At 35.9% G+C, this 23,836-nt stretch overlaps 1 protein-coding gene across 1 annotated transcript in view; it reads right to left on the bottom strand.

The window, feature by feature from the left end:
- The window catches only part of CFAP47 (cilia and flagella associated protein 47), a 325,591-nt gene that overhangs the window by 277,072 nt on the left and 24,683 nt on the right, over positions 1 to 23,836 (bottom strand). The window contains exons 6-23 of the mRNA XM_032197971.1: positions 22,926 to 23,064; positions 20,932 to 21,160; positions 20,116 to 20,276; positions 19,157 to 19,290; positions 18,321 to 18,556; positions 17,454 to 17,643; positions 13,795 to 14,005; positions 13,265 to 13,417; positions 11,163 to 11,352; positions 10,922 to 11,018; positions 8,408 to 8,624; positions 7,496 to 7,740; positions 6,364 to 6,494; positions 5,028 to 5,150; positions 4,084 to 4,215; positions 2,975 to 3,052; positions 2,271 to 2,415; positions 300 to 394 (exon numbers count right to left, since the gene is read on the bottom strand). Of these exons, the coding sequence (XP_032053862.1) occupies positions 300 to 394; positions 2,271 to 2,415; positions 2,975 to 3,052; positions 4,084 to 4,215; positions 5,028 to 5,150; positions 6,364 to 6,494; positions 7,496 to 7,740; positions 8,408 to 8,624; positions 10,922 to 11,018; positions 11,163 to 11,352; positions 13,265 to 13,417; positions 13,795 to 14,005; positions 17,454 to 17,643; positions 18,321 to 18,556; positions 19,157 to 19,290; positions 20,116 to 20,276; positions 20,932 to 21,160; positions 22,926 to 23,064 (2,906 nt within the window). The remainder of the gene's footprint in view (positions 1 to 299; positions 395 to 2,270; positions 2,416 to 2,974; positions 3,053 to 4,083; positions 4,216 to 5,027; positions 5,151 to 6,363; positions 6,495 to 7,495; positions 7,741 to 8,407; positions 8,625 to 10,921; positions 11,019 to 11,162; positions 11,353 to 13,264; positions 13,418 to 13,794; positions 14,006 to 17,453; positions 17,644 to 18,320; positions 18,557 to 19,156; positions 19,291 to 20,115; positions 20,277 to 20,931; positions 21,161 to 22,925; positions 23,065 to 23,836) is intronic.

Raw genomic sequence — 23,836 nt, 5'->3', positions numbered from 1 at the left:
AATAGAAAACAGCCACCAATTGCTGAATGACTTAATGAATGTGTGGTAAGGATTTAAATGTATTCATTCTCTATTTTGAAGTCATTGGAAAAGCGTGTTTTCTTTGTGAGCATACTTTTAAGGAAAGAAGCAAAAGTAGGACGTTATTTCAAAACTTGTTTTCTTAATAATGAGGTTGCTATTACAAAACTATTGTACACACTAAAATGTACATCTAGAATGTCTATATTCTCTCATCTTAGAAATATTAGAGAGTGCCAGTTTAATTTAGCTTAATCACCAGTGCCCCATCAACCTACCTCTTTTGGCATGAAGGACAACGAGCACTGCAAAGATGACTTTCCCTCTAAGTCAACTGAATACAAATAAGGTTTTGAAGAACAGTTTTCAACCACTGTCAAACAAAATTCAGAATCAAGTTAGAGGTGTCATTACACTAAATATCAATTTTGTAATAATTGCAGTACTTGAAAGTGATTACCAACACAGGTATACATGTATAAATGGTAAATATTTCTCATCTAGTTATGAATGAATATAATATTTCTCATAAGCATTCTGGATGTAATTTTGAGAAGCGTTAATCACCAACTATCTTCAGTAAAGTCATTGATTTGGGGGAATATTTGAAAGAAAAAAAAAAAAGATTTAATTTATCTTTGAAGAAAAGCATCAAGCAAAAATAGTTAACTAAGTAATAAGAACTCATACCACACGGGAAAAAATGGAATCTTAGAATCACGGAATGGTTTGGGTTGGAAGGGACATTAAAGATGACCTGGTTCCAACCCCCTGCCATGGGCAGGGACACCTCCCACCAGAGTAGGGTGCTCAAAGCCCCATCCAACTTGGCCTTGAACACTTCCAGAGAGCTACCAACTTCTGTGGGCAACTTGTTCCAGTGCATTACCACCCTCATAGTAAAGAACTTCTTCCACATATCTAAAATAAATATCTATATGTAAATCTAAAATAAATATCTACATATCTACCCTCTCTTAGTTTAAAACCATTACTCCTTGTCCTATCAATACAATCCCTAATAAGGAATCCCTCTCCAGAGGGACATGGCTGAATCTTTTTTTTTTTTTTTTCCCTAAATGACTTTCAGGCATAATCTACACAACAGAAGTTTACCAGTAAGGCTTCCTTAATTTAACAGGCTTTCAGGTCCAATTCAAAAGGCATAGGCAGAAGCATGGGTTTCCAATACATAAGGTAAAACTCCTCTGAGAAATTATTCATCCTGAAGGCACACCATTTGAACAGTACCTGACCTGACTGAATACCCCATTACTTGTTTCAAGCACAAACTCTGATCTAGAAATCATGTGCAATGAGTCAATTCCCAAGCTGGCTAGCTGCCTGTTGTAGACAGTCTTGCAATCCTCATCCAAGTTAAGATGACTGACTAGGGGCACCCACTTTCCCTTTGAAATCTACCATGTGGAAGAAAAACCCTCTGTATTCATCAGATCATTTGTTGCGATCATCCACATGCAGTTCTACATAAGCACAACTAAACATTACAATATTGGCTTGCACGAGAAAAAATATTGATTTCCCAAGTTTTCAGGGACAAGAGGCCATAAGAACATAAATTCTCTCATTAATGAAGTTGTTCAAAACAGCAAAGGTGGTACCAGGACTGAATTAGAAAAGGGATGAGCAACAATGAACAAAGAATAGGAAACTGCAGTCCTATCAAGAAACAAAGAATAGCAACTGAATTCCACACATTACCCCAATGTCATTCTAACTTGTAAATCATGTAAAACAGAGGTCTTGTGATTGAGGCACCATTAGAGAAAAAAAAAAAAAAAAAAAGTCCAGACCTTTATAGTGACGCTGAATTAACTTAAGAGTAAATATTGTCAAACCAGTGGATAAAAGTCCATGAACAGGAAATAAGTATAGCTGTGCTTTTGGGTTGACTTTTTGTTTGTTCTTGTGGTTTGTTTTAATTGGTGAGATGGTGCTCAGATATTTTTATATGCCTTTGCAACTACAGGCAAAAAAAAAAAAAAAAAAAATCTACAGGCAAACTGTCATTTTCCAAGTGTTTTTCTTTTTTTTTTTTTTTTTTGGCAAGCATTTTATAGGCAGAATAAACTGTCTCATTTTAATTTATATTAAGCAGCAGTTTTAAAATAATCATCTTAGGTTTTCTGTTAATCAGAAAAATTGTATACCAGAAATAGTCTGACAGATTTTCTCTTAGCATTATCCTATTCTTTATTTAATGAACGCTGATATAGCAAAGCAAATACCTGAATGGTCATTAGCACTCAATTTAAAATCCTTATACTTGAAAAAATCAAACTCCACTCTGGTACGTGCCTGTCCTTTATTCTGAAGCAAAAATGGAATTGATTTTGTAGAATTAACATAAACACCACCAAAGTCAAATAGTTCCTGTAAGTTTAAAGAAAAAAAATGTGGTCAAACCCGTGTGAAGTCAACTTTGTAACTGAACAGCATGTGAAAAATAATTATATTCAGTAATTCAATGACTCAGAATTTATAATCCATTAGGCGGACATCTCAGTTAATTAATTGTTTTGCCTAACTCTTATCTTTAAATTCTTTCCAAGATATCAAATGCAACAAAGTTCAGTGATACCACCAGGAAAGTTTTCCTCATTCAGTCAACAGATCAGTGGATTCACTTTTCCCTATCCTTTATTTTTCTCTATTACTACCTTAAAGAAATCTTCTGCCCTTTTTTTTTTTTTTTTTTTTAACAGATGTTCAAGTTCAAAGGTTAAAGTTATTATCATTTAGTGAAACTTTCATATATACATTTATTTTCTTAATTTCTGTTCCCAAGTTCTTCTCTGTGATAATTTTCTCAGGAAGTTAGTACAGGGAACAAAAAAAAAGGAAAACATGAAGTAGGAATGTGCCACTTTGACGTTAAGATAAAGCAAAACACTACTAATCTTACCAGTTGCTTCAATTCCTTCATACTTACCACATCAATCTTTATTTCAGGGGTCTCTACAAATCCAACAATCCTGAGCACTAGTACTCCTGAATTTCGCACTGCTACCTAAGTTAATGGAGGACAGTGTGATTGTTGACAAGATCATTTTAACGTAACAATATCATCAAATCTGTCAAAATTAAATGAGAAAGTAAACAAGAAAAAAAAAAAAAAAGAAAAACAGGTATAGAAGAACCAATAGTGCCTTTGTGGTATACCATATCTGGATAGTCATAGTTGTCAATAAAGTTTCAGGGAAGGCCATTCTTCTGCAGACAAAAATAATGCTGCACGAGGTTGTATCATTAGAACGAACAGTTTCCTCTAGCAGAGAAAACTGAGTGGATGAGTTACATCTATTCAGCAGTTGTGAGGATTGGAAAGTACACCTGAAGACAAATTGCTTGAGGAGCTGCTGGCACAACGTAGATGTTGTTTTGAGCAGTGTTTGTTAGAAGTGAAAAGAGGAATGACTAGTAGGTTCAGTGAGCATAGTGTATGCAGTCAAAGACGACAAAGAATCCAGGATTAGTATTGGAAAAAGTAGCAAAGATCAGCCCCAGAACAGAATCCCTTTTTTCTTCCCACTTATCTGACCAAAGACAAGCCGACTAAGTGGGCATGCAGAAAACAAAGTAGGATTAGATCTTTACTGCACTCCTATTATCAGACCAAGTTAACTGGTAAATTCATCTCCAAGCTAACCTTTTCGTAATGTTCACAAGAAGTACTCAGGAAATCAAAACCACTGCAGTATTTCAGTCCTGCTACTCAATAAAACACAAAAACTGTGCATATGTCTACATGATCTTATGAAAACAAGGAGATGTTAGTTTCAGCAGCTTGCCAACAATATGCTATGAATCAGCTCAACTGAGAGGCTGTTTAGTACTTCAGAGCAGTAGTGAGACCAGAATAACAGAATAGCTTACTAGCTACCAACAGCTGTAAGAAAATACTTTTTTTTAAAGTATTAGAACACTTCGGATAAAATTCAAAAGATGCTTAGATGCACACACATCTCAACATTCAAACATCTCCACATACAAACATGCAACATAACACTCAAAAGCCAAAACTCATTCAGTTTTGAATACCTCCACTCTTGTATCAAAACTCATTTTTGCATGTGGAGTAAATAGGATTTTGAGCTCAGCATGGCCTCCCACAGGTACCACCCCGTCACAAGGGGTGATCAACATTCCAGGCAGTGGATTTGAATGAAGGACCTTCAAACACAAACATGTATTATTAATAGTATCAGGGAAAAAAATCACTGCTAAAAAAAAAACACATTACTATATCTATCATGAAGATTTAATATTCTTACAAGGTGAACCTTTATAACATATAATAAACAAATTACAAATTCAAATAAAACAATCACATAGTACCAAAATAAAGTATGAACAAAAGTTCTGAGGATTTTAATCAGAACAATTCTATGTCACTATTTAAATATAGCAAATCATTCTGTGATCAGAAGAACGAATGAGGTTAGGTTTACTACTAATTCATGGTTTATGTGTTTACCTGCTCTGGCTCACCTCTTATCTAATTCACATTATAGCCTACCATCCTCTTAGTTGTTAATCTAGCAAAATAATCACATTTGCTGTGACTGGTCTGAGTCTACGCATGCATTGACTGGACAGCCAGGGTGAGAATAAGATGACCAGCCAGTTCACTTCCTCTCTCTAAATATAAAAACATCCAAGGTGTAAATGCCTTTTTATAGGGTACACCAATACAGGATTCTTGTTTCACCTATGGTTTTCATGCAGCTTCTGGAATCTTTTCAAGGAGTTTTTATCTCTTTGTGAGACACTACCACTTTGTCAGGTTTGGATTGGTGGATAGACAGACACATAGGGACAGAATTCCTCTTCACATAAATCTTGTTTCATCTAAAAACTAGACAAATGAAGCAGTTCTATCTAATAACTGAGAATACAAAGCTGTAACACGATCTGAAAAAATGCACTCCCTTCTCCTCCCCACCCCCAAGTAATTAAACGTACTAAAAGTAATTTTAGTTTACTTTGAAGTAGGCATGATTGTATCCTGTGTTTTGAAGAATGGCTGTCTTACAAGTAGATAAACCCACTGGACAATGACCGAACGGTATCCTTTGTTCTATAAACTGAACTTTCGTGGTACCAAGCTGTCAAAAAATAAGAGAAAGCAAAAACAAGCAAACCAAGTAGCATATTACTAAGTATAAATAAATAATCAGCCTTATTTTCTTTTCATTACATAGTAAGTTAACATACCTCTGGAAATGTATAAATCAGAATAATTTAAACAGAAAAATATACATTTTAAAAATGGGACAACATTTAGACAATATATTGAATTTGTCTAGATTCAAAGTTAATAGATACATTAGATACATAGATACTCAAATACATTTTTAAGTTAATTTAAAGGTAAATAAAAATATTTTAATTAATTTTAATACCACAAGCTCTATGTTTTTTTTTCATCTCAAATGTGTGAGCAGGACAATATACTTTTTAATAGAAGTAATTTTTAATAGCAGTAATAATACAGTAATAATAGCAGTAAAAATGACAATATTCTAACTTGCACACAGCCTGATTTTCGTTATGATAATTTCCAACGTTACAAAGGAAAAAGCTACCATGAAAAGCTACCAGTCATATCAAAAGGAAGGGGGAAAGTCTTATTTGCATTCAAAATGTTTACATATAGAGCATGCAGCCATCAGAATAGTTTAAAAAATAAAAATAAAAAAATTCTCATTCACACTTCCTGGCACGTAACAATACATATCAAATGATTCACCAAATTTCTTATTGCTGGAAAATCTCTTATTTTGTCATAGGATTCCTTCTAGAAATTTATTCTATTCCACCTTAAAATAATTTGAGATTCTCTTTGCCACTGTTCAAAAAACTGTCCGGAACAAAATAGCAGAAAACATACTCAAATAACAGGACAAAATTATGTTACAGCCAATCCACAGGTGTTATGCTGAAGCTATTCATACTCAAAAAAAAACTTTATATTTTCCTTTTCCTTGATCTGTATCCCTTTAACATACATATAAAGAACTATCATATCAACTCTCAGCCTTTGTTTAGCTATATTAAGTAAGCCAAGAAGAACAATTACATACATATAAAGACTACTCAGTTGTGAGTAGTATAGGAAGGAAGTATATAACCACAGCAAAGACAAAAGCAGTTTTGCCTTCTCCATCATTTCTTTGGAGCAACACGCTTTTTGTAAATATGTCAGGTAGAAATTACATAAAATTAAAATATTTTTTGAATGCTCAACCAAAGAAACGTATTTATGAAATTGCTTGTTAAAAAAATTTGCTTTTCTAAATCTGTTGTATGATGTGTTACCTTTGCAAAACATTTCAACCTAATTGTGTTTCCTTTACGCACACACAAGTTGAATTCTCCTGCTTCTGGGGAGTTGAACCCTGGATGCCAAACAACTTCACACTCTAAGTCTCTATAGGGCTCCACAAAGCCTAAATAACATGAAGAATTATTATAGTCATACACATTTACAATTATCAAATTATGTTGTACAATTACAATAACACAAGCACATTAAAATTAAATGACTTTCCATTATTGAGCACAAAGCCTACATTTCAAAGATGTTGAATGGTATAATGAATTAAATAAAGTTAGTTTCTGAATTCTCACATCAATTGCATAACATCAGTTTATCAGCATCCTACAGTAAAACACATTCAAAGTTCATTGATTTTTTTTTTGCCTCAAATTACCCAAATATTAAACTTTAACAAAAAATTTAAAAGAACAGACAGCCCTTCTGGTAGACTAATACCTCTGGGAAGGAGCATATGCTTTTTCTTGCTTGCAATTGATTCTGAACTCAGAATCAAAATATCTTATTTCTCAAGAATCAGTGCACACCAAGCTCTTCATCTAGCCAAATCTTTTTTTTTTTTTTTTTGCATTGAATAATGCCAGCTCGGTTAGCAGTTAGTTTTTTTTTAAATAATGAAGTTCCAACATACTCTTACAGAACACTGTCTTTCAAATGAAAAAAAATGTCTCACACACTTCTAACAAACATCAATCCATAGTGCAAGTGAAACTAATGCCAGGCTGAATTATATTTGTGTCACTCACACTGTCTACATCAAATTCTAGTAGCTTTGTTCATACAGAACTTTTGGAAAGCTCTTTAAGAGCCATGTGACATTGGTAACTGCCATTAAATGGCTGCCCCACTTTTTAGATACCAGCAATTTGAGCTCAGAAAATTGGCTACATGAGAGCTGCTTGTTGGACACAGAAACAACAAACTGGACTTAGCACATGCTAGTAGGGTTTACATAGGGAATGCTGCTCTGGTATTAACACTCTGATCTGGTACTACTTCGGGGATAAACTGATGCTGAACCAAATACAGTTTACATAATCACCTGGATGTTTGCCTTATTTAACATTATTGACACTTAAGATACATGAATACATATGTATTTGCATAGCATACCTTTGGCTGGCTGTATAGAAAATGCAGTTCCTTTATCTGTAGTTACAGGTTTCCAAGTAAACTCAGCAGAATGGTTTCTGGTATTGTATACCCTGACAGTTGCTCTAAATTCTGTCTCTGCCAGGTAGCCAGGAATAGGATTTAAAATCAGTTCCCTTTCAGACAACTGGAGTTCAACAGACACTGCATTTGCAATGACCAGCACGTGCCCAGGATGTTTGTTGTTTATTGTGTAAGTAAAAGATCTGTAGTATAAAAATAAATATTTCTCAGTAGCATTTTTAGATTTATTATGCTGTAGTCAAAGAAAAAAATATGTGAAATCTAATCATTAGGAAGAAAATACAGGAAACAACTGAATATGAACAAAGTTCAGACTGACAAGAAAAAAAGCTATCTGTAATAGATTCACATGCAACTTAAACCACCTGAAAGGTGAAAATCATCCCATGGGATTATCAACTTCATATTGTTTGTTCACAAAAGCATTATAAAATGAGAATTCCATCTTGACACCAGATATATAGAAAACAGTTTGCCTATAAATTTACCAAGAAGGAAGTGTATCAATAGTTACAAGCACAGATACAGAGATGCAAGACTGACAGAAAGAGCACAGTATTTTCATAAAGTTTATCCTACCATATAAAGTATAACAGCACAATTTTTGCTGATATACAGGTGACACTGTGGTTATATATGCTCTTGCCACAACAGACTTAAAAAAAAAAAAAAAAAAAAGAAACATTAATAAAAAATGTTTGCAACATAAGTCTGCTTGTTATTGATATTACCACAGATCAGTGTTCACCAAGTTTAATTACACCAAGCTTAAAATAGCCGCATTATATTTTTATTTATTCTACTATGCAAAATAATTATGTGAAACAAAATAAATATAAGAAACCTTACTTTTTAAACATTCCAAGCTTTTTTGTCTCAAAGACGACTGGAATATAAGTCTTTGTAAGCGGAGGCACCACCTTACACAGTGGACTTGTCTGCTCTAGTTCATCTATTTCAATCTCAATTTGTATCCATATATGGACTAACAAGTTATTGACGATATGTAGTTTTCTGGCAGTTGTAGAATACACACAAACATCACCAAAGTCCATAGTAGAGGGACCTGGAATACAGAAGAAATAAGATCTTCAACATTAAATGGTGAAAATTAATATAAGAAAACATAACTACTAAAGGAAGCATACTCACTAAACTACTAAGGAAACACAACTACTAAAAAATTCTGATCAAAACATTTTAGTCCCCAAATTTACTGACTTACCTAAAATAACTCTGTGGTGGAAGAAATTCACATTTAAATTTGGAAGTATATATTTTCCTACCTATTGCAACCCAAAAGTCAACACCAATATTTATTTAATTCTGTCTTAGACAGCGATTTAAATGGGAAAAGCAAGGTGTTAATGACAAAAGGCAATATTAGTAAATATTTTCTTTAATTAATCAGATATTTAACTGGCTAGAAAAACAACGATTAATGATAAGAGTATTTATTTTATTTGTTCCTTGACATGTGACAATTTGGTTTCATAATTTGAAACCAAGATTATATATTTTGTGGTGACAAAATGATCTCTCCTGTATTTACTGCTATCACTGATTTTTATGCTGGTCTGCAAACTTCACTGCTTATTGCACTAATCAAACATTTTTATAAAACCGTACATACTTTTTCTATTTATATGGTTATTTTTATGGTATTTATTATTTACTTTTCCCCAAATATATTGGTATACACAGCTAGAATACTGAAGTTCTAGCTTCAATGAAAATTAAAAAGACAACCCAGAAAGTAATGAAGTTTTTCATTTTGAAGCTAAATAATATGACAGGACCTTGTGACCTTAAAACAGACCTGTTTTAATATCTATATTAGGTTTATGTGGCAATGTTTTGGTAGTGGGGGGGCTGCAGCAGGGGCCTCTGTGAGCAGAGCCCAGCAGCTGCCCCATGTCAGACCAGAGCCAGCTCCAGCCACCTCCAAAAGGGACCAGTCACTGGCCAGAGTCAAGCCAGGGAGTGACGCTGGGTGGGCCTCTGGGAAAGCACAGTTAAGAAAAGGAAAAAACGCCATGCAACACCATCTGGGAAAGAGGTGTGAGAACATGCAGCCCCCCAGGTGAGTGCAGCAGGAGGTGCTCCAGGCAGGCAGCAGCAGTTCCCCTGCAGGCTGTGCAGGGAGAGGCCCCTGGTGGAGCAGGCTGTCCCCCTGCAGCCCATGGGTCCCACATGGAGCAGATCTCCACGCTGCAGCCCCCCCATGGGTGGAGGAGCCCCCAGTGGAGCAGGTGGATGTGGCCTGGAGGAGGCTGCGGCCCATGGAGAGCCCCTGCAGGAGCAGGCCCCGGGCCAGAGCTGCAGCCCGTGGAGAGGAGCCCACACAGGAGCAGGGGGTCTGGGGGGAGCTGCCGCCCACCCGTGGGGGACCCGTGCTGGAGCAGTTTGCTCCTGGGGGATGGATGGACCCTGTGGGACGGAGCCGTGTGGGAGCAGTGCTTGACATGGGCAGCATCCCCACACTGGAGCAGAGAAAGAGTGTGAGGAAGAGAGAGCAGCAGAGACAAAGCGCTATGGACTGACCACAACTCTCGTTCCCCCTTCCCCTGCACTGACCAGGAGGAGGCAGATTAGAGTGTATTGGGGAAGCCATTTTTAGTTGCTTTTAGTTCTCCAGAAGAGAAATAGAAGACTGCTTTAGTCAGATATTAGTTGGCAATAAATTATATTAACCTGCTTTATGCTGAATCTGTTTTGCCTATGACAGTAATTGATGAGTGATCTCGCTGACCTTATCCTTGCCCTTGAGCCCTTTTCCATGTTTTTTCCCCCCGTTCCTTTGAGGAAAGGGAGTAGGAGAAAAATGTGGTGGAGTTTAGCTGCCCATCAGGTTGAAAGCACCACAGTCCAACATGTTGTTAATAGATGAACCCCTCACAAACTTTAGACGGCACTCCGCATCACAGAGCTTCCCACTGGAATTATTTTGAAGGAGAATCCTGAAGAAGTTTTACTCTGTTGGGCCATTACTATTATCTCAAAGAAACATTTTGAAGACTCCCACAAACACTGATGATATTAATGCTGATCTAGATATTACCCAGTACAAGCCATAAGAGTATGAGCAGCCCTCATGTTATGCAGCATTCATTTCTCCATAATGAGCTATACCATAACTGGTCTTTAAAGAAAGCTCTCCGTTCACACTTCAATACCTAATTGTATCTCCCTATCGTCTGCTGAGTACAAAGCTTCAGTTAAACACTAATGTATATATCAAGCTACCACCGAATTAATCTGTTTTCTATTTAAGGTGAAAAATTATGAACATACACTGTGTTGCTACAAATAAGTGCTTTTATAACAACCATATTTGTTTAATAACAAAAGTAAAAATCTTACCAATTAGTATTTGATGAAGCTGTTTGGGTGTCAAAGTTAGACTACAATCTTCCTTCTCTTGGGTAGAGGATGGCATAGCACTAAGCCTGCTCCAAATCTGGGATAAGCACAAGACATTTTCTCAGAACGGAACCAAAATTTATTATTCATATACATATATATATATATACACACATGTGTGTGTGTGTGTCTGTGTGTTAAACATTTTATGTTTACATTATTACCGAAGCATTTAACTTACTTCTTTAACTGAAGATTTAGACGCACTTGCTGACAGTCTTCGACTAGTTAATGGGCAATTCTCATCTAAAGAAAGCATTTTGAACTGTAACTCCTCCTTGTGAAGATCTGTGATTGAGATCTTTGGTGACACAAGTCCTTCTGCAGGTTTAAGGCCTATGCTCACAGAATTATTATAAATATAAAACTGCCTATAGGCAAGGGGAAAAAAAGAATAAGGAAATCTAGAATTTTGAGCGTTTTATGTTCTACACTTTAAACTACCTAAGATTATTTAATACAACAAATAATACTTTAAGTGAGGATATTTCATTAGAAAAAAATCAAATATAACAAATGCATTTAAAAGTCTTTTATATCTTTTATTGTTTAGACAAGGACTAACAACCATTGCATGTTTGTTAACCATTGTTAACAACTGTCAACCATTGCATGCCTAGCTAAATGTATTAAAAGTATTATGGCTACCAGAATGTAATTATATCATGTCTAGAATATACCTTGAAGAACAACGATGTCGTAAAGTGACACACTTAAAAGATAACAAATGACAAGATAACAAAGGATCCTTTAATATGTGTATGTTTGAGCTGGACCACTTATAGCTTAATTTTCTGATCAGTTACCTTTTCTTGATCATGGTTAAGCGCCAATCAATTTCACCTGCAACTATGCAATTTTAAACTTCCAGAGAACTTACACAGAGGTATCATATCAAGTATTTAGAAAATTATACTGACTTCAATAACAACCGTAAATTCATCTGGTAATTGTGAAATGTGCCTTTCTGTTCTTGCTCCTCTTGAAACACACCTTTAATGTGTTATGGTCATATAAGTTATGGTCACAGAAACAGCACAATACCAGTGCCTTCCAAGAAAACCATGTACCCTGTGCATGCAGAAAAAAATACAATACATCCATCTCTGCAGGCCTTGTTTGAATCATGACATATGTACACAGAACAACTTAAAATTGAAACTATGTTGAGGGATTTTTGAAACAGCAAAGATCCCATGACTTGCTGCAGCTGAGCAAACCAACTCTATGAGAAGACTATGACGACTATGAGAAGTTCCCATGACAGTGTTTCCACATTGCCCAGTTGAGGAATTTAGAAAAATATTGTTGCCAGCAGCTGGCTTCAAGGACGGGATCTACGTGACTGCTAATCACAAGGGGGTTGTTTTCTTGCAGGTGGGGTTGTTCTCTTGCAGTTGTTTGTCTGAGTGCTTTTGACCAATAATCTTGTGTGAGACACTATCCGCCCCTGTTAAGTTTGCTATAAAAGTCAGGCTATTTGGGTAATACAGGGGAGCATGATCTGACCATACTAGTGCCTGTCGTGTTTTCGGCCGTTCTTCCTGCAACAAAACTACAACAATAACCCTCTGCCCATATACATTTTTAAATAACAAGTTTTGAGACTTACCAGTCTTAAGGTATTACTTCTCTTGCCTTGGAGGAAGGTTTTACAGGCTTTTATTTTTTAATAAAATGCATATTTTTAATAAAATTAAAAACATCAGAACTGTCATGTAAAGTTTTCCCAGACTATAGTTTTCCAAGGTTTGTTCCACAACATACCAAGCAAACACAGCAAATTCTTACTCCATAAATTTGTGTTAGTTAAATCTAGAATGCCAGCACCATCCTTTGATCTTCTCAGTTACACTGCACAAGTTATATTATAACTCACTTATTGAACCCATCACTATGGGTGAGCTACACATACTGATTAGAAATACATACGATTTATTATATATAAAAAAAGATTCCAGCACAACCATAAACACTTTTTTGCAATGAGCCACAAGCAACTCTTCATAAAACCTGGTATCTTAAGTTCATCGTAGGTTTTATTTCAAGTTCCATGGCCTTGAACCTAAGTTTTGCCCTGGAAGTAATCTTCAAGTGTCTAAATCAATGCTTGACCAAAACTGGTTTTGAATACTTTATAAATGAAGATCCCAAGACCATAAGCATTTCTGGATGCGATAAAATTCGGCATAAGATTGGTGCCACTAAATCTATTCTGCATGTATACATATATTTTTCATACAAGCCTCAAGTGTTTATTTATCCTTCAAACAAAAGTCTTACCTGGTGGCATCTTTCTGCAAGCGACACTGCCTTAAACTAGAAATGAAATCGGCATAGTATTCCTTGTGTACTTCTTTCAACAGTTGTTCATAGTCAGTATAAGAAAACTGTGGATCTATGTAATTATATCTCTCAGTCTTTGTAAAAATAGTCCTAAATATTGAGAAAGAATCACAATTTCATTATTTGTATTAAATGATTCTGGGTTTTCTTAGAACTATAATATATTGATTTTGCTACATATATTTTTCACCCCAAACATTCTTTTTATCACAGCTTATTATTAATATTTGACCTTGTAAAGGCAACCATAAAAATAAAACACAAACTGTAATAGCTACATTTGTAGTTTCACACACACAAATACAAACACACACACACACAAAAAAGAGGTGCAAGAGGTTCATAGTTAATGAATTTTAGACAACTTTCAGACTGAAAAAAAGACAGTAAGCTGTCATGAGTCTTAATCTACTGTGCAGTATATATAAATTATTATTTTTAAATATTATATTTGCTTAATTTGTTACCTGTATTTTTTATTCCGTTCGCTAGGCCTAATGCTGGCAGAGCGGTCATTAGGAAAAGCTATAAATGCACCCTTATAATTTCTGTTTATCTCGTGAGTATGAATTTGTGTTTGGGTTGATTTAAGCATTGCCACAGGTGCAATATCAGTGCACTGTCCTGTGCCATCAGCTACAAACTGTCCAGTTGCATTGGAAATCATTGGTGTTATACCTTAAAATTCAAATAAAACACGTTACATACAATTATACTAGACCTCTCAAAACAAAATTCAAAGTACTATATCAGACAAAACATTTCATAATTTATAATTGTTCACCCAGTAACCCAACCAGCAGTTGTCCATCCTACTGTTTTCCTCAGACATGAGTACCATAACAAGAGCCAACAACTTTCGTCACAGTCAAATAAATACCGGAGCCCAAACCACTTCCGTTGTGTCCAGCTGGGGCACTTTATCTTGCATGTACACACAACCAAACACTTAGAGCCACAACTGTGACGGCACTGTCTGCAGCGTCCTAAAGCTTGTCACAAGGGCTGCAAAAGCAAGTTTTTGACAGACTCCCAAGCTACTACAACATAAAGGAGAGCTCAAATATTTTTCGGTGAAATTTTAGAAAAGCACATATAGATCACAGAGGAAAATAATGACAGCAACAAGTCCTTGTGTTTGCTCACCTCTCCTTATATAAAGATACCTATGTTTAAAGCAGCACTAAAAATAAATAATTATTGGACTGCACCTTCCTCCCCCCACGAAAACTGATACATTAAACACAGTAGTTCTATCTACTTTAGCCTTAACCCTGATTTGTCTAAAATGGCTACAAGAATAACTATTTTCTATAGTCCAAACTATTGGAGACACACAGGCAAGCACAAAAACACATCCACAGAGACTGGGAGAAGTGAACAGGAAAACACAGTCCGTTGATATAAGGATCTGATAACCTTCACATTCCCCCCACATCACAATGAAGCTTAAAAGCAAAACATGGGTATCAGTAGCCTATATAACAGAGATGTTTCTCATAACATCTCTATTATCCCGCAAGTTGGAGCAGAATGGGGTCACTAATAGAATAAATGGTAGAAAACAGGATTTTGAAAAGCTGACAGCCACCAGGGAATATGAGAAGGAAATCAAGAAATATCACTAAAGTTTAAACTCTGATTATCATTACCATTTGAAATAAATAAATAAATAAATAAATAAATAAATAAATATGTAAAAGTATGCATATGTGTGTATGGCCAAATCTTGCCTGACAAATTTGGTGGCTTCCTATGACAGGGTTACAGCATTGGTGGATAAGGAAAAGCAACTGACATTGTCTACCTGAACTTCTGCAAAGCTTTTGACACTGCCCCACACAGCAGCCCTATCTCTAAATAGGACAGACATGGACTTGACAGATGTACCACTCAGTGGGCAAGGTTTCTGGATGGTTGCACTCAATAGCTCAAGTGTCCAAGCGAAGATCACTATCTAGTGTTCCTCAGGGGTCAGTACTGAGACCAGCACAATTTGTTGGTGACACGGACAGTAGGATTGAGTGCACCCTCAGGAATTTTGCTGATGACACCAAGCTGTGCAGTGCAGTCAGCACGCTGTAGTGAAGGGATACCATCCCCAGGGACCTTGATAGGCAGGCCTGTATGAAACCCATGCAGTGCAGCAAGGCCAAGTGCAAGGTACTGCACCTGGATTAGCACAATCCCAAACATGAATATAGGCTAGGCAAGGAATGGACAGAGAGCAGCTCTGCAGAGAAGGGCTTAGGGGTACTGGTAGACAAAAAGCTTGGCATGGACCAGCAATGTACACCTGCAGCCCAGAAAGCCAACCGTACCCCGGGCTGCATCAAAAGAAACATGGCCAGCAGGTCCAGGGAGGTGACTCTTCCCCCTCTGTGCTGCTCTCTTGAGACACTGCTGGGAGTGCTGCATTCAGCCTAGGGCCCCCAGCGTGAGAGACCTGAACCCATCAGAGTGGTTCTAGAGTAGGGTCACAAACAAGATCAGAGGTCTAGAACACCTCTCCTATGAAGACAGGCTGAGAAAGCTGAGGTTATTTAGCTTACGGAAGAGAAGGTTCTGGGGAGACCTTACAGCAGCCTTTCAGTACTTATAGAGGGCTTACAGAAAAGATAAGAAGGGACTCTTTATCAGGGAAGATAGTGATAGGATAAGGGCTAACAGGGTTAAGCTAAAAGAGTGTAGCTTTAGATTAGATGCAAGGAAGAAATTATTCACTCAGAGGGTGGCGAGACCCAGGCACAGGTTGCCCATAGAAGCTGCAGATGCCCCATCCAGGGTTGCGTTCAAGGCCAGGCTGGATGGGGCTTTGGGCAACCTGCTCTGGTGGAAGGTGTCCCTGCCCATGGCGGGGTGACTGAATTTAGATGATCTGTAAGGTCCCTTCCAGCCCAAGCCACTCTATGATTCCATATACATGTATACAATCAAGAGCTGTTTGGAAATGTATTATACGTACGTATTTCATAAGGACTCAAAATATGAACCAAAACGTTGATCTACAGAAATATACTTTAGTAGTACTTTTGAAAGAGGAAAAACACAGATTCTGTATTTCATATAAACAATCATCAGAAGTTCTGGGATTTATTAAAACTGTAGTTTCTCATCAATTCTTGATTGCCCTGGATATGAAATACCTACCTGAAAGTACCAAAAAAGTCCAGTAGCTTATCAACCACTCTGATACTTGTAGAAAGAACAGCAGTTTTGTAGGCGACTCTACAGTTCATATAATGACTTCCTGTTTTTACTTCCCCTCAATACTTTCAGTGAATAAAATGGATATTGTCTTTCTGTTTTTCCATTAATCAACACATCTTCAAGTGGGCAGCAGTATGTTAAGGAGTATTCAGCTACCCTCCTCTAATTCATCTACACACAGAAGTCAGATGCACCACTATACAGCACAGTGCTGTTGCACTAGTACTACCTGCAGATACTACGGCACATTTGATGCCACAAAAAGGTAATTTTTCCATGACTGGTTTTAAAATCCAGCAACGGGCTTAGTCAAATCTACTGTTAAGTGGTTGTTCATCAAACAAATTGGGAACATGATACCATGAGGAAAAATTTATCAAGAGGCCAACTACTGTATCACCTGAAATACTTTCATGCTGTCATAGGCTTCATCGGATGGGAAGAACCAATGGATACAGCCAGCTAGCAGGCAGTATTAACTGGCAAATTCATTTGGCAGTAGTGACTTACAGCCAATAAAGAACACCCTGTTCTCCATCTAACTTTTTTCCCCCTGTGCTTTACCTCTCTCTGTTGAAAACTTGAGCATATTAGCACTGTGTAATGGCACCTGTCAAAAACTGAAACCTTCATTTTCTGATGTATAAAAGTTAAATAAAAATACGATTAAAAATTAGGAAATTAGGAAAATGCTTTAGGAATTCAATTTTTGTTAAAATACAAACCATTTTTTCTTGCCATTATTTTATAGTTTTTTTGGGTATACATTTTGCAGCTGAGCATTCTCTCAACTCCCAAGAGAAATTACTTTTTTAAAAAACTAAAATAGTAAGTGAAAAAATCTTTCCAAAAATGTTAAAAAAGTGTACTTCTAAAAGTGTTTTATCACGTCGCACTTATCTTTTTAGTATCTTACCAGGATTAATCTTGAATACAATGTTTTTTGGCTTAGATTTGCACACACCAATCAAGCTCAGGTATATTTGGTGAAAAGATTTTGTCTTCGAAACCTGTAAATTGTTTTCTAGTCCTGTACCAATGATATCAACAATTTGCTTCACTTTAAATGTTCCTATTTGATGCGGAGAAAATGAAAATATCACATCCTGTAAAAGAAAAGTTATGAGACATTATGAAGAAAAGAAATCAAATAAGTTGTAAATTAACTATTTGAGTTACTTCCCTTCCCAGTTACTCCTAAAGATCTGTATTTAACCCCGTGCTTTAAAAATACGCCAGTGGCTACACTTAGCCTAGCAATATATGTATCATGCTACAAATTAGAACATCAACAAATTCTTGCTAACTCACTTCTGAGACACACTGTTCTCTTGCTTCCTGAGTTAGAGTTCTGTTAAATTATAAATGCCTCCATATTCAACTTAAAATTAACATAGCTTCCTCCGTTAAAGAAGTATGTTACTCAGGTATTTGTGATTAAGTGAAGGAAATGAAAATAATCCTAACAAAGGTTTGAGTTTAAATTGCTCTGCTCAAGTCAGTAAAATTCCCCCCAAAAAAGTAAAGCCAGGCAAAACCTGCGTCAAGTTTCCTTATTACTACAATTATCTTTTCCAATTTTAAAATAATACCTGTTGCTTCCTGAAGTACAGGTAAGAGCATTAAATGACTCTACGAAAGCCGGAAAAAAAAATATACATTTGGCTGGTATTAAATATAATGGAACTATTCTATTTTAATTAAAAAAAAAAAATCTAGTACTGACCCATGTAGAGTAAAATAATCTCTTTGTCTACATAATCTATGGGAAAGAGGTAATTACCTTTGTAGAACATTTTTTTATTTTTCCTTTTTCAGGAGAAATATTAAAGTGAGCAGTCCTGCGGAAACTGAATTTTACTGGAAGGGACTCAGATTCATTTTTGAGTGTGCACACAACTTGTGTTTGTTCACCTGAGAAACAGTCCATAAACTTAATAACCGGTCCTGGATTAAAAGTTAACATGACAGGAATCCCAGAACCTTTCAGAGCCAGCTCAGTGTGATGAGGATGATTCACTGTATTAGAAAGACATATATACACATTAAATAGTAATGAAATAAAAAACACAATAAACCTTGTCACTTGTTTTAGCTAACAAGCAGAAAATTCATACTATATTTGTATGGTTGCAAAAGTGGAGCCATACAGTTATGCAGTATGATTTATGATGCAGTCTTCTATAAACTTTGAACTCAGGCTTACTTATAATGGCAGCTAGGTACTGTATTGTTCTTTCACTAAGAAATCTGAGGATGAACAGATACTCGCTTGAAAACACTGAATTATTACCAAAGTGCTGGTGACTTGCAAACAGCTGCTGTTTTTTTGTTTTTTTTTTGTTTTTTTTTTTTTTTTCCCCTCCCCTCTATTCCAAATATTTACCATTACATTTAAGCTTTAGGTGTTCACTACTAGCTCTTCTTTCTACTCATGATTAGAACTGGTTTTTGTGCTGAGGCTTAAAAGATGTATTTTATTTTTTTTAATTGATATAAGATAGACACAAGTTTCCCATAAAATTAGTAAGTGGAAGATTAAGAAACAAAAATCAAGATATACAATCTTATCATCCAGATATACATTTCTGATAGTGACTATATGTTTCTGTAACATACTTGTGATCAGTGTGGTACCATCACCACAAGCCTTCAGATAGCCATCTTTATTCCCAACAACCTCAAATCTCAGAAACAGTACATAATCTTGTTTTGGTGACAAGTCATTCACTCCAAAGGCCTTTTTAAATTTCCTGTAAGAATCACAATGTCTAATTACTAGACGAAAGAAAAAAAAAAAAATTTCATCATGTAATTCAGCTGTTGCTATCGATTACAGCTTTAAATGACCTTTACACTTCAGTTCAGAAAATGGGAAAGTAACAAATTTAACCGAACACTATATGTATGACTATGCTACTAGTCATTTGGTATCTTTTCCATTCTCATACATCTACAAAAGTTTTCTATAAGTGATTCACGTGCGTGTAATCTTTAAAGAAGAGTTTCAGTAAGAAAATTTGCTTTTTCAATTTATTCTTTTTCTCCCCCTTGCTTGAAGGAGAAATGTTCCTTTACTATTTTGTAATTTCAAGGAAAGCTCGCAAATGTTTCATTCTCCTGGTAATGAAATATCTATTCTTTACCATTTCTGCAAATATGTGACATCTTCATGAAATAAGTCTGCAGTCCTGAAAAAGGCATTTAATTTGACACCACACAACTCAACAATCTTTAGAGATTCAACATATTTAACTGGAGAAGTAATTAGTTCCCTTTGCAAAAAATCTAATAAAATTCTTCAGCTTAAACAAGCTGAACCAATTCCTGGTTCAAAGGCATCCTTAATGAATTATAAGACATCTCCCAGATAATCACTTCTGACTTGGCTTTATCATTTTTAGTATCACACCAAGGAATTTCTTTTAACACACATAAGTATCAAGTAATTAAAAAAAAATCTGCATATTAACTTAAAATGATTTCTCTAAACTATTATGTAAAGAGATGTGGTAGAGAAGCAAACTTTTTTTTTTTTTTTTTTTTCTTGTTTGTAATTTGGGCCATTAATAACTCACTTTGGGCTAAAGCACAATGTAAGAAAAGACTTCTCATAAGGTAGCAAGGTTCCTTGATTGGGAAAGCACAGGATCAAAGTGGAAACATTTACACCTTCTGTTTTATTTATGAGGCTTAAATCTTGTAAAACAGCATCTGCACTCCTCTGAAGATCTGTTCCCTAAAAAAAAAATAATAATCAAAGTATGGATATATCAACAGTTCAGCCAGCTCTAACTACCCTTTTGTTTTGCTTTTTTCCCCATGCATGGTTTCACATCTTACAAAACAAATAGAAAGACATAATGTAAATAATGCCAGTAAGACATAGTTCCATATCACTCAGCTAATTAACTACTTCTATGTCAATGTTTTTAATTCCCTTTTTTATAAAACATGATGCTTACTCAGATTACTTCACTGTCAGAGATAAGCAAGTGAAACTAAGCATTTAACACCTTGGAAAACCAAAATGTGTTTTGACAACTCCTATATAGCTTAATCATAACAAGTCCACTAAATCAAGCATAACCACTCCTGAAAAAAATAAAAAAGAAAAAAAGAGACTGGGTGGACAATGAGGGAAAACATACTTAACATCATTAATGCTACGGTGTCACACAGTGAAACAGAAATACTGAAAAAACTTAATTCCAAGGTAAATATATAGTAAACAATTTGCTGATTGGACAGAAGTGACAGGAAGTTTATTGATCAGGAAATAGCATGACATAGAAAACAATGCTAGAAGATGAATGTTGAGAAAAGAATGTGAATGCAGAAACAAAAACAAGTCTTCAACTAAACTAAATTTAAAACAAAGAACATTTTCTTACCATCTCTCCTCCAATGCTATTGTCTTCCAGTATTGCTACCCAGTCCATACACTCTGGACTTTTATTGTATAAACATATTTGTTCGGTCTTTGAAGACCCAAAGTAAACTGATCCAAAATTAATGCATTCCAATACATTTCCAGAAGACACTCCTAGAACTTTCAGAATTTGTTCAACCACAACAGCTTTGATCCATACTTCAGTGCAGCCACGTCCTTCCAACTCCACTCTGTCAGTAACAGTAGCATGTAACAGATAATGTACAAAAATGTTAGAAACAATCAATTTGTTTTATGCAAAACTAAATCAAATCAAAGCATTTCAACACAAATTGTCATCTCTCCATAGATAACCTAAGCAAAAAAAATGTGTACTTGACAATACAACACCTAATAGATATATATCCAATCAGAAGGAATCACACATTAAAATGTGAGGTTTGGGGGAGACTTCTTCAATTTTCACTTTTTCCTTCCCCCTACTTTTCTTTGTTTTGTTGGAAGACTGTTATTTGAAACAATAGGAATAACATCTCAAAAGAATCAGAGATGTCCACAGATGATATATTGTTCTTTTACCTCTGCCAATTGTTGTGTCTAGCTCCCTATTTTGGCGTATACTTAGCAATTTTCCTCTCAGGCAACTGGGGAAGAAGTTCATCTGAGAAAGCACAGAACTGTTGCGATTCCTTCCTGAATGCTTATTCACGATGATAGCACAAAACCCAAAGGGTCATACAGACACTGTACAAGTCTAAACTAGACTGCAGAAGGCAGTGGCTGCTTAACCAACATGGGGTGAGGAAGACAGTAGTAGTACCCTGGAGTTCAAAGACGGAAAGGCAGAATGTGTGACACTTTGCAATCAAAAGGTTGAAACTCAATAACCAGAGAAATGCATTCCATATGAAGGTGGATGCAATTGTGATGCCAAATACAGATATAGGCTCCTCTGTCAATAACTAATAGAACTCTTCTCTTTTCATTTAATTTCCTTTTCCAGAGGGCTACAAAATGAAAGAACAGGAATAAGAGCTCAACTTTAAGTCAAAGATCTTCTAAATTTAAGTAATATAACAAAACGGAACAGGAAAAAATAACACACATACCCTTTTTGCTACTAGAAGAATATAGGATTGAAAAGGGCTTTCCAGATTTGTATCAACTCCAAATTCTGACACTGCCTAAAAAGTCTATATTTACAATCTGAAAGAAGACTAGGTGCAAACATAAAAACAGTGTATTCTTGAAAGTGTTAATGGTTATGAACAGATTCCTTCTGTTGAAAATAAGATACACCAATGGACATCATAATGTTTTCTGAGACTAGTGAAACACATCCAACCAAAAGAAAAAGAGCAAAGTTATAGAAATCCAGAAAAAATTGGTGGTGTGGAAGGTACAGAACACTGCAGGTAGAAGATGCAGAAGCTCTTGGTTAGCAGCACACAGAGATGTGCACACATGCCATGTAATTACAACTTACAAGAAAATTCTATAAAAAACAGCCAGGTACACCACCTGTGCATCACTGTTCCACGGAGATCATAGAATCATAGAATCATAGAATATCCTGAGTTGGAAGGGACCCTTAAGGATCATCAAGTCCAACTCTTGACACCGCACAGGTCTACCCAAAAGTTCAGACCATGTGCCTAAGTTCACAGTCCAATCTCTTCTTAAATTCAGACAGGCTCGGTGCAGTGACCACTTCCCTGGGGAGCCTGTTCCAGTGTGCAACCACCCTCTCTGTGAAGAACCCCCTCCTGACGTCCAGCCTAAATTTCCCCTGCCTCAGCTTAACCCCGTTCCCGCGGGTCCTGTCACTAGTGTTATAATATAAACATCAAGTTCATTTAATGAAAATAAGCGTTGAAGACAGGAATTGACACTAGGGAGCTTTATTTATATATAGTAAACAAATTCATAGTAAAATCTTTAGAATTAATTTTAAAAAATGTATAGACCTGGATTCCATCAGTCATACTCACTCACTTTATTACTTCTTTGATGACTCTTGGGACATCTGTACAGATAGCCACTTTAACCACCTTTAAAGAATCAGGCTCCACCACTCCACTGGTAGGTTCTATGTTAAGTAACACAACCCCATCATATGATATCTCAAATGTACCTAAAAGGAATAATACATTGCACAACTTAGAAGTTGTAGATCTATATTTTCCTATGAAACATTTGCATTCACAAATGACATAAAGCAGGCATTTACAAGCAGTACATTTTCTTATGGAAACAGGAAACACAAAGTTAACATTTTTCCAAAACTATTTCTAACAGAGTACAGCATTCTTCACAGGATTTTTGAAATGAAACATCCACATATCCAATGCAACTGTGGAAGTTGTCATTGCAACAGGAAAGGTACTTACATTCCAGTCAGAACTGAATATATCACAAAGCCATTATAAGTAACATTTTTATAAATTTGGGAATATTTTATGCACAGCTCTAGGCAGCCACAGTCTAGAAATTTCACAGATCCAAAGAGAGATCTATTACCTGCAAATAGTAATACTTTTCATAGCTTGATTCATACACTATCCAATTCATTGCAGAAGAGAACAGTTAATCTTTCTCTGACATACAAACATTTGTTTAAATGTGAAAAGATTAGTAAATGTCTATTTCACCAGCAGCACTAATTTTTTGCCATTATAGGTAGCAAGAAATTGTTTCAAATGTTGTAGGAAAAACACACTGTTTTACCTCAAACAACAGCTGATCTCTAATATGACATCAGAAGCAGGAACAAAGCACTCATACTTTTAGCACGAGATACGAAATGCCTTGATTCACAGGCTGCATACAGCACTTCTGCTGCTGTAGTTTATATGATGCCTGCCAGCACAACCTGCTGTGTTCCGATTCTGAGACTACACACACAG

Source organism: Aythya fuligula, chromosome 1 (assembly GCF_009819795.1).
Source record: "Aythya fuligula isolate bAytFul2 chromosome 1, bAytFul2.pri, whole genome shotgun sequence".
Taxonomy (NCBI): domain Eukaryota; kingdom Metazoa; phylum Chordata; class Aves; order Anseriformes; family Anatidae; genus Aythya; species Aythya fuligula.
This window is presented reverse-complemented; position numbering and strand designations above follow the sequence as displayed.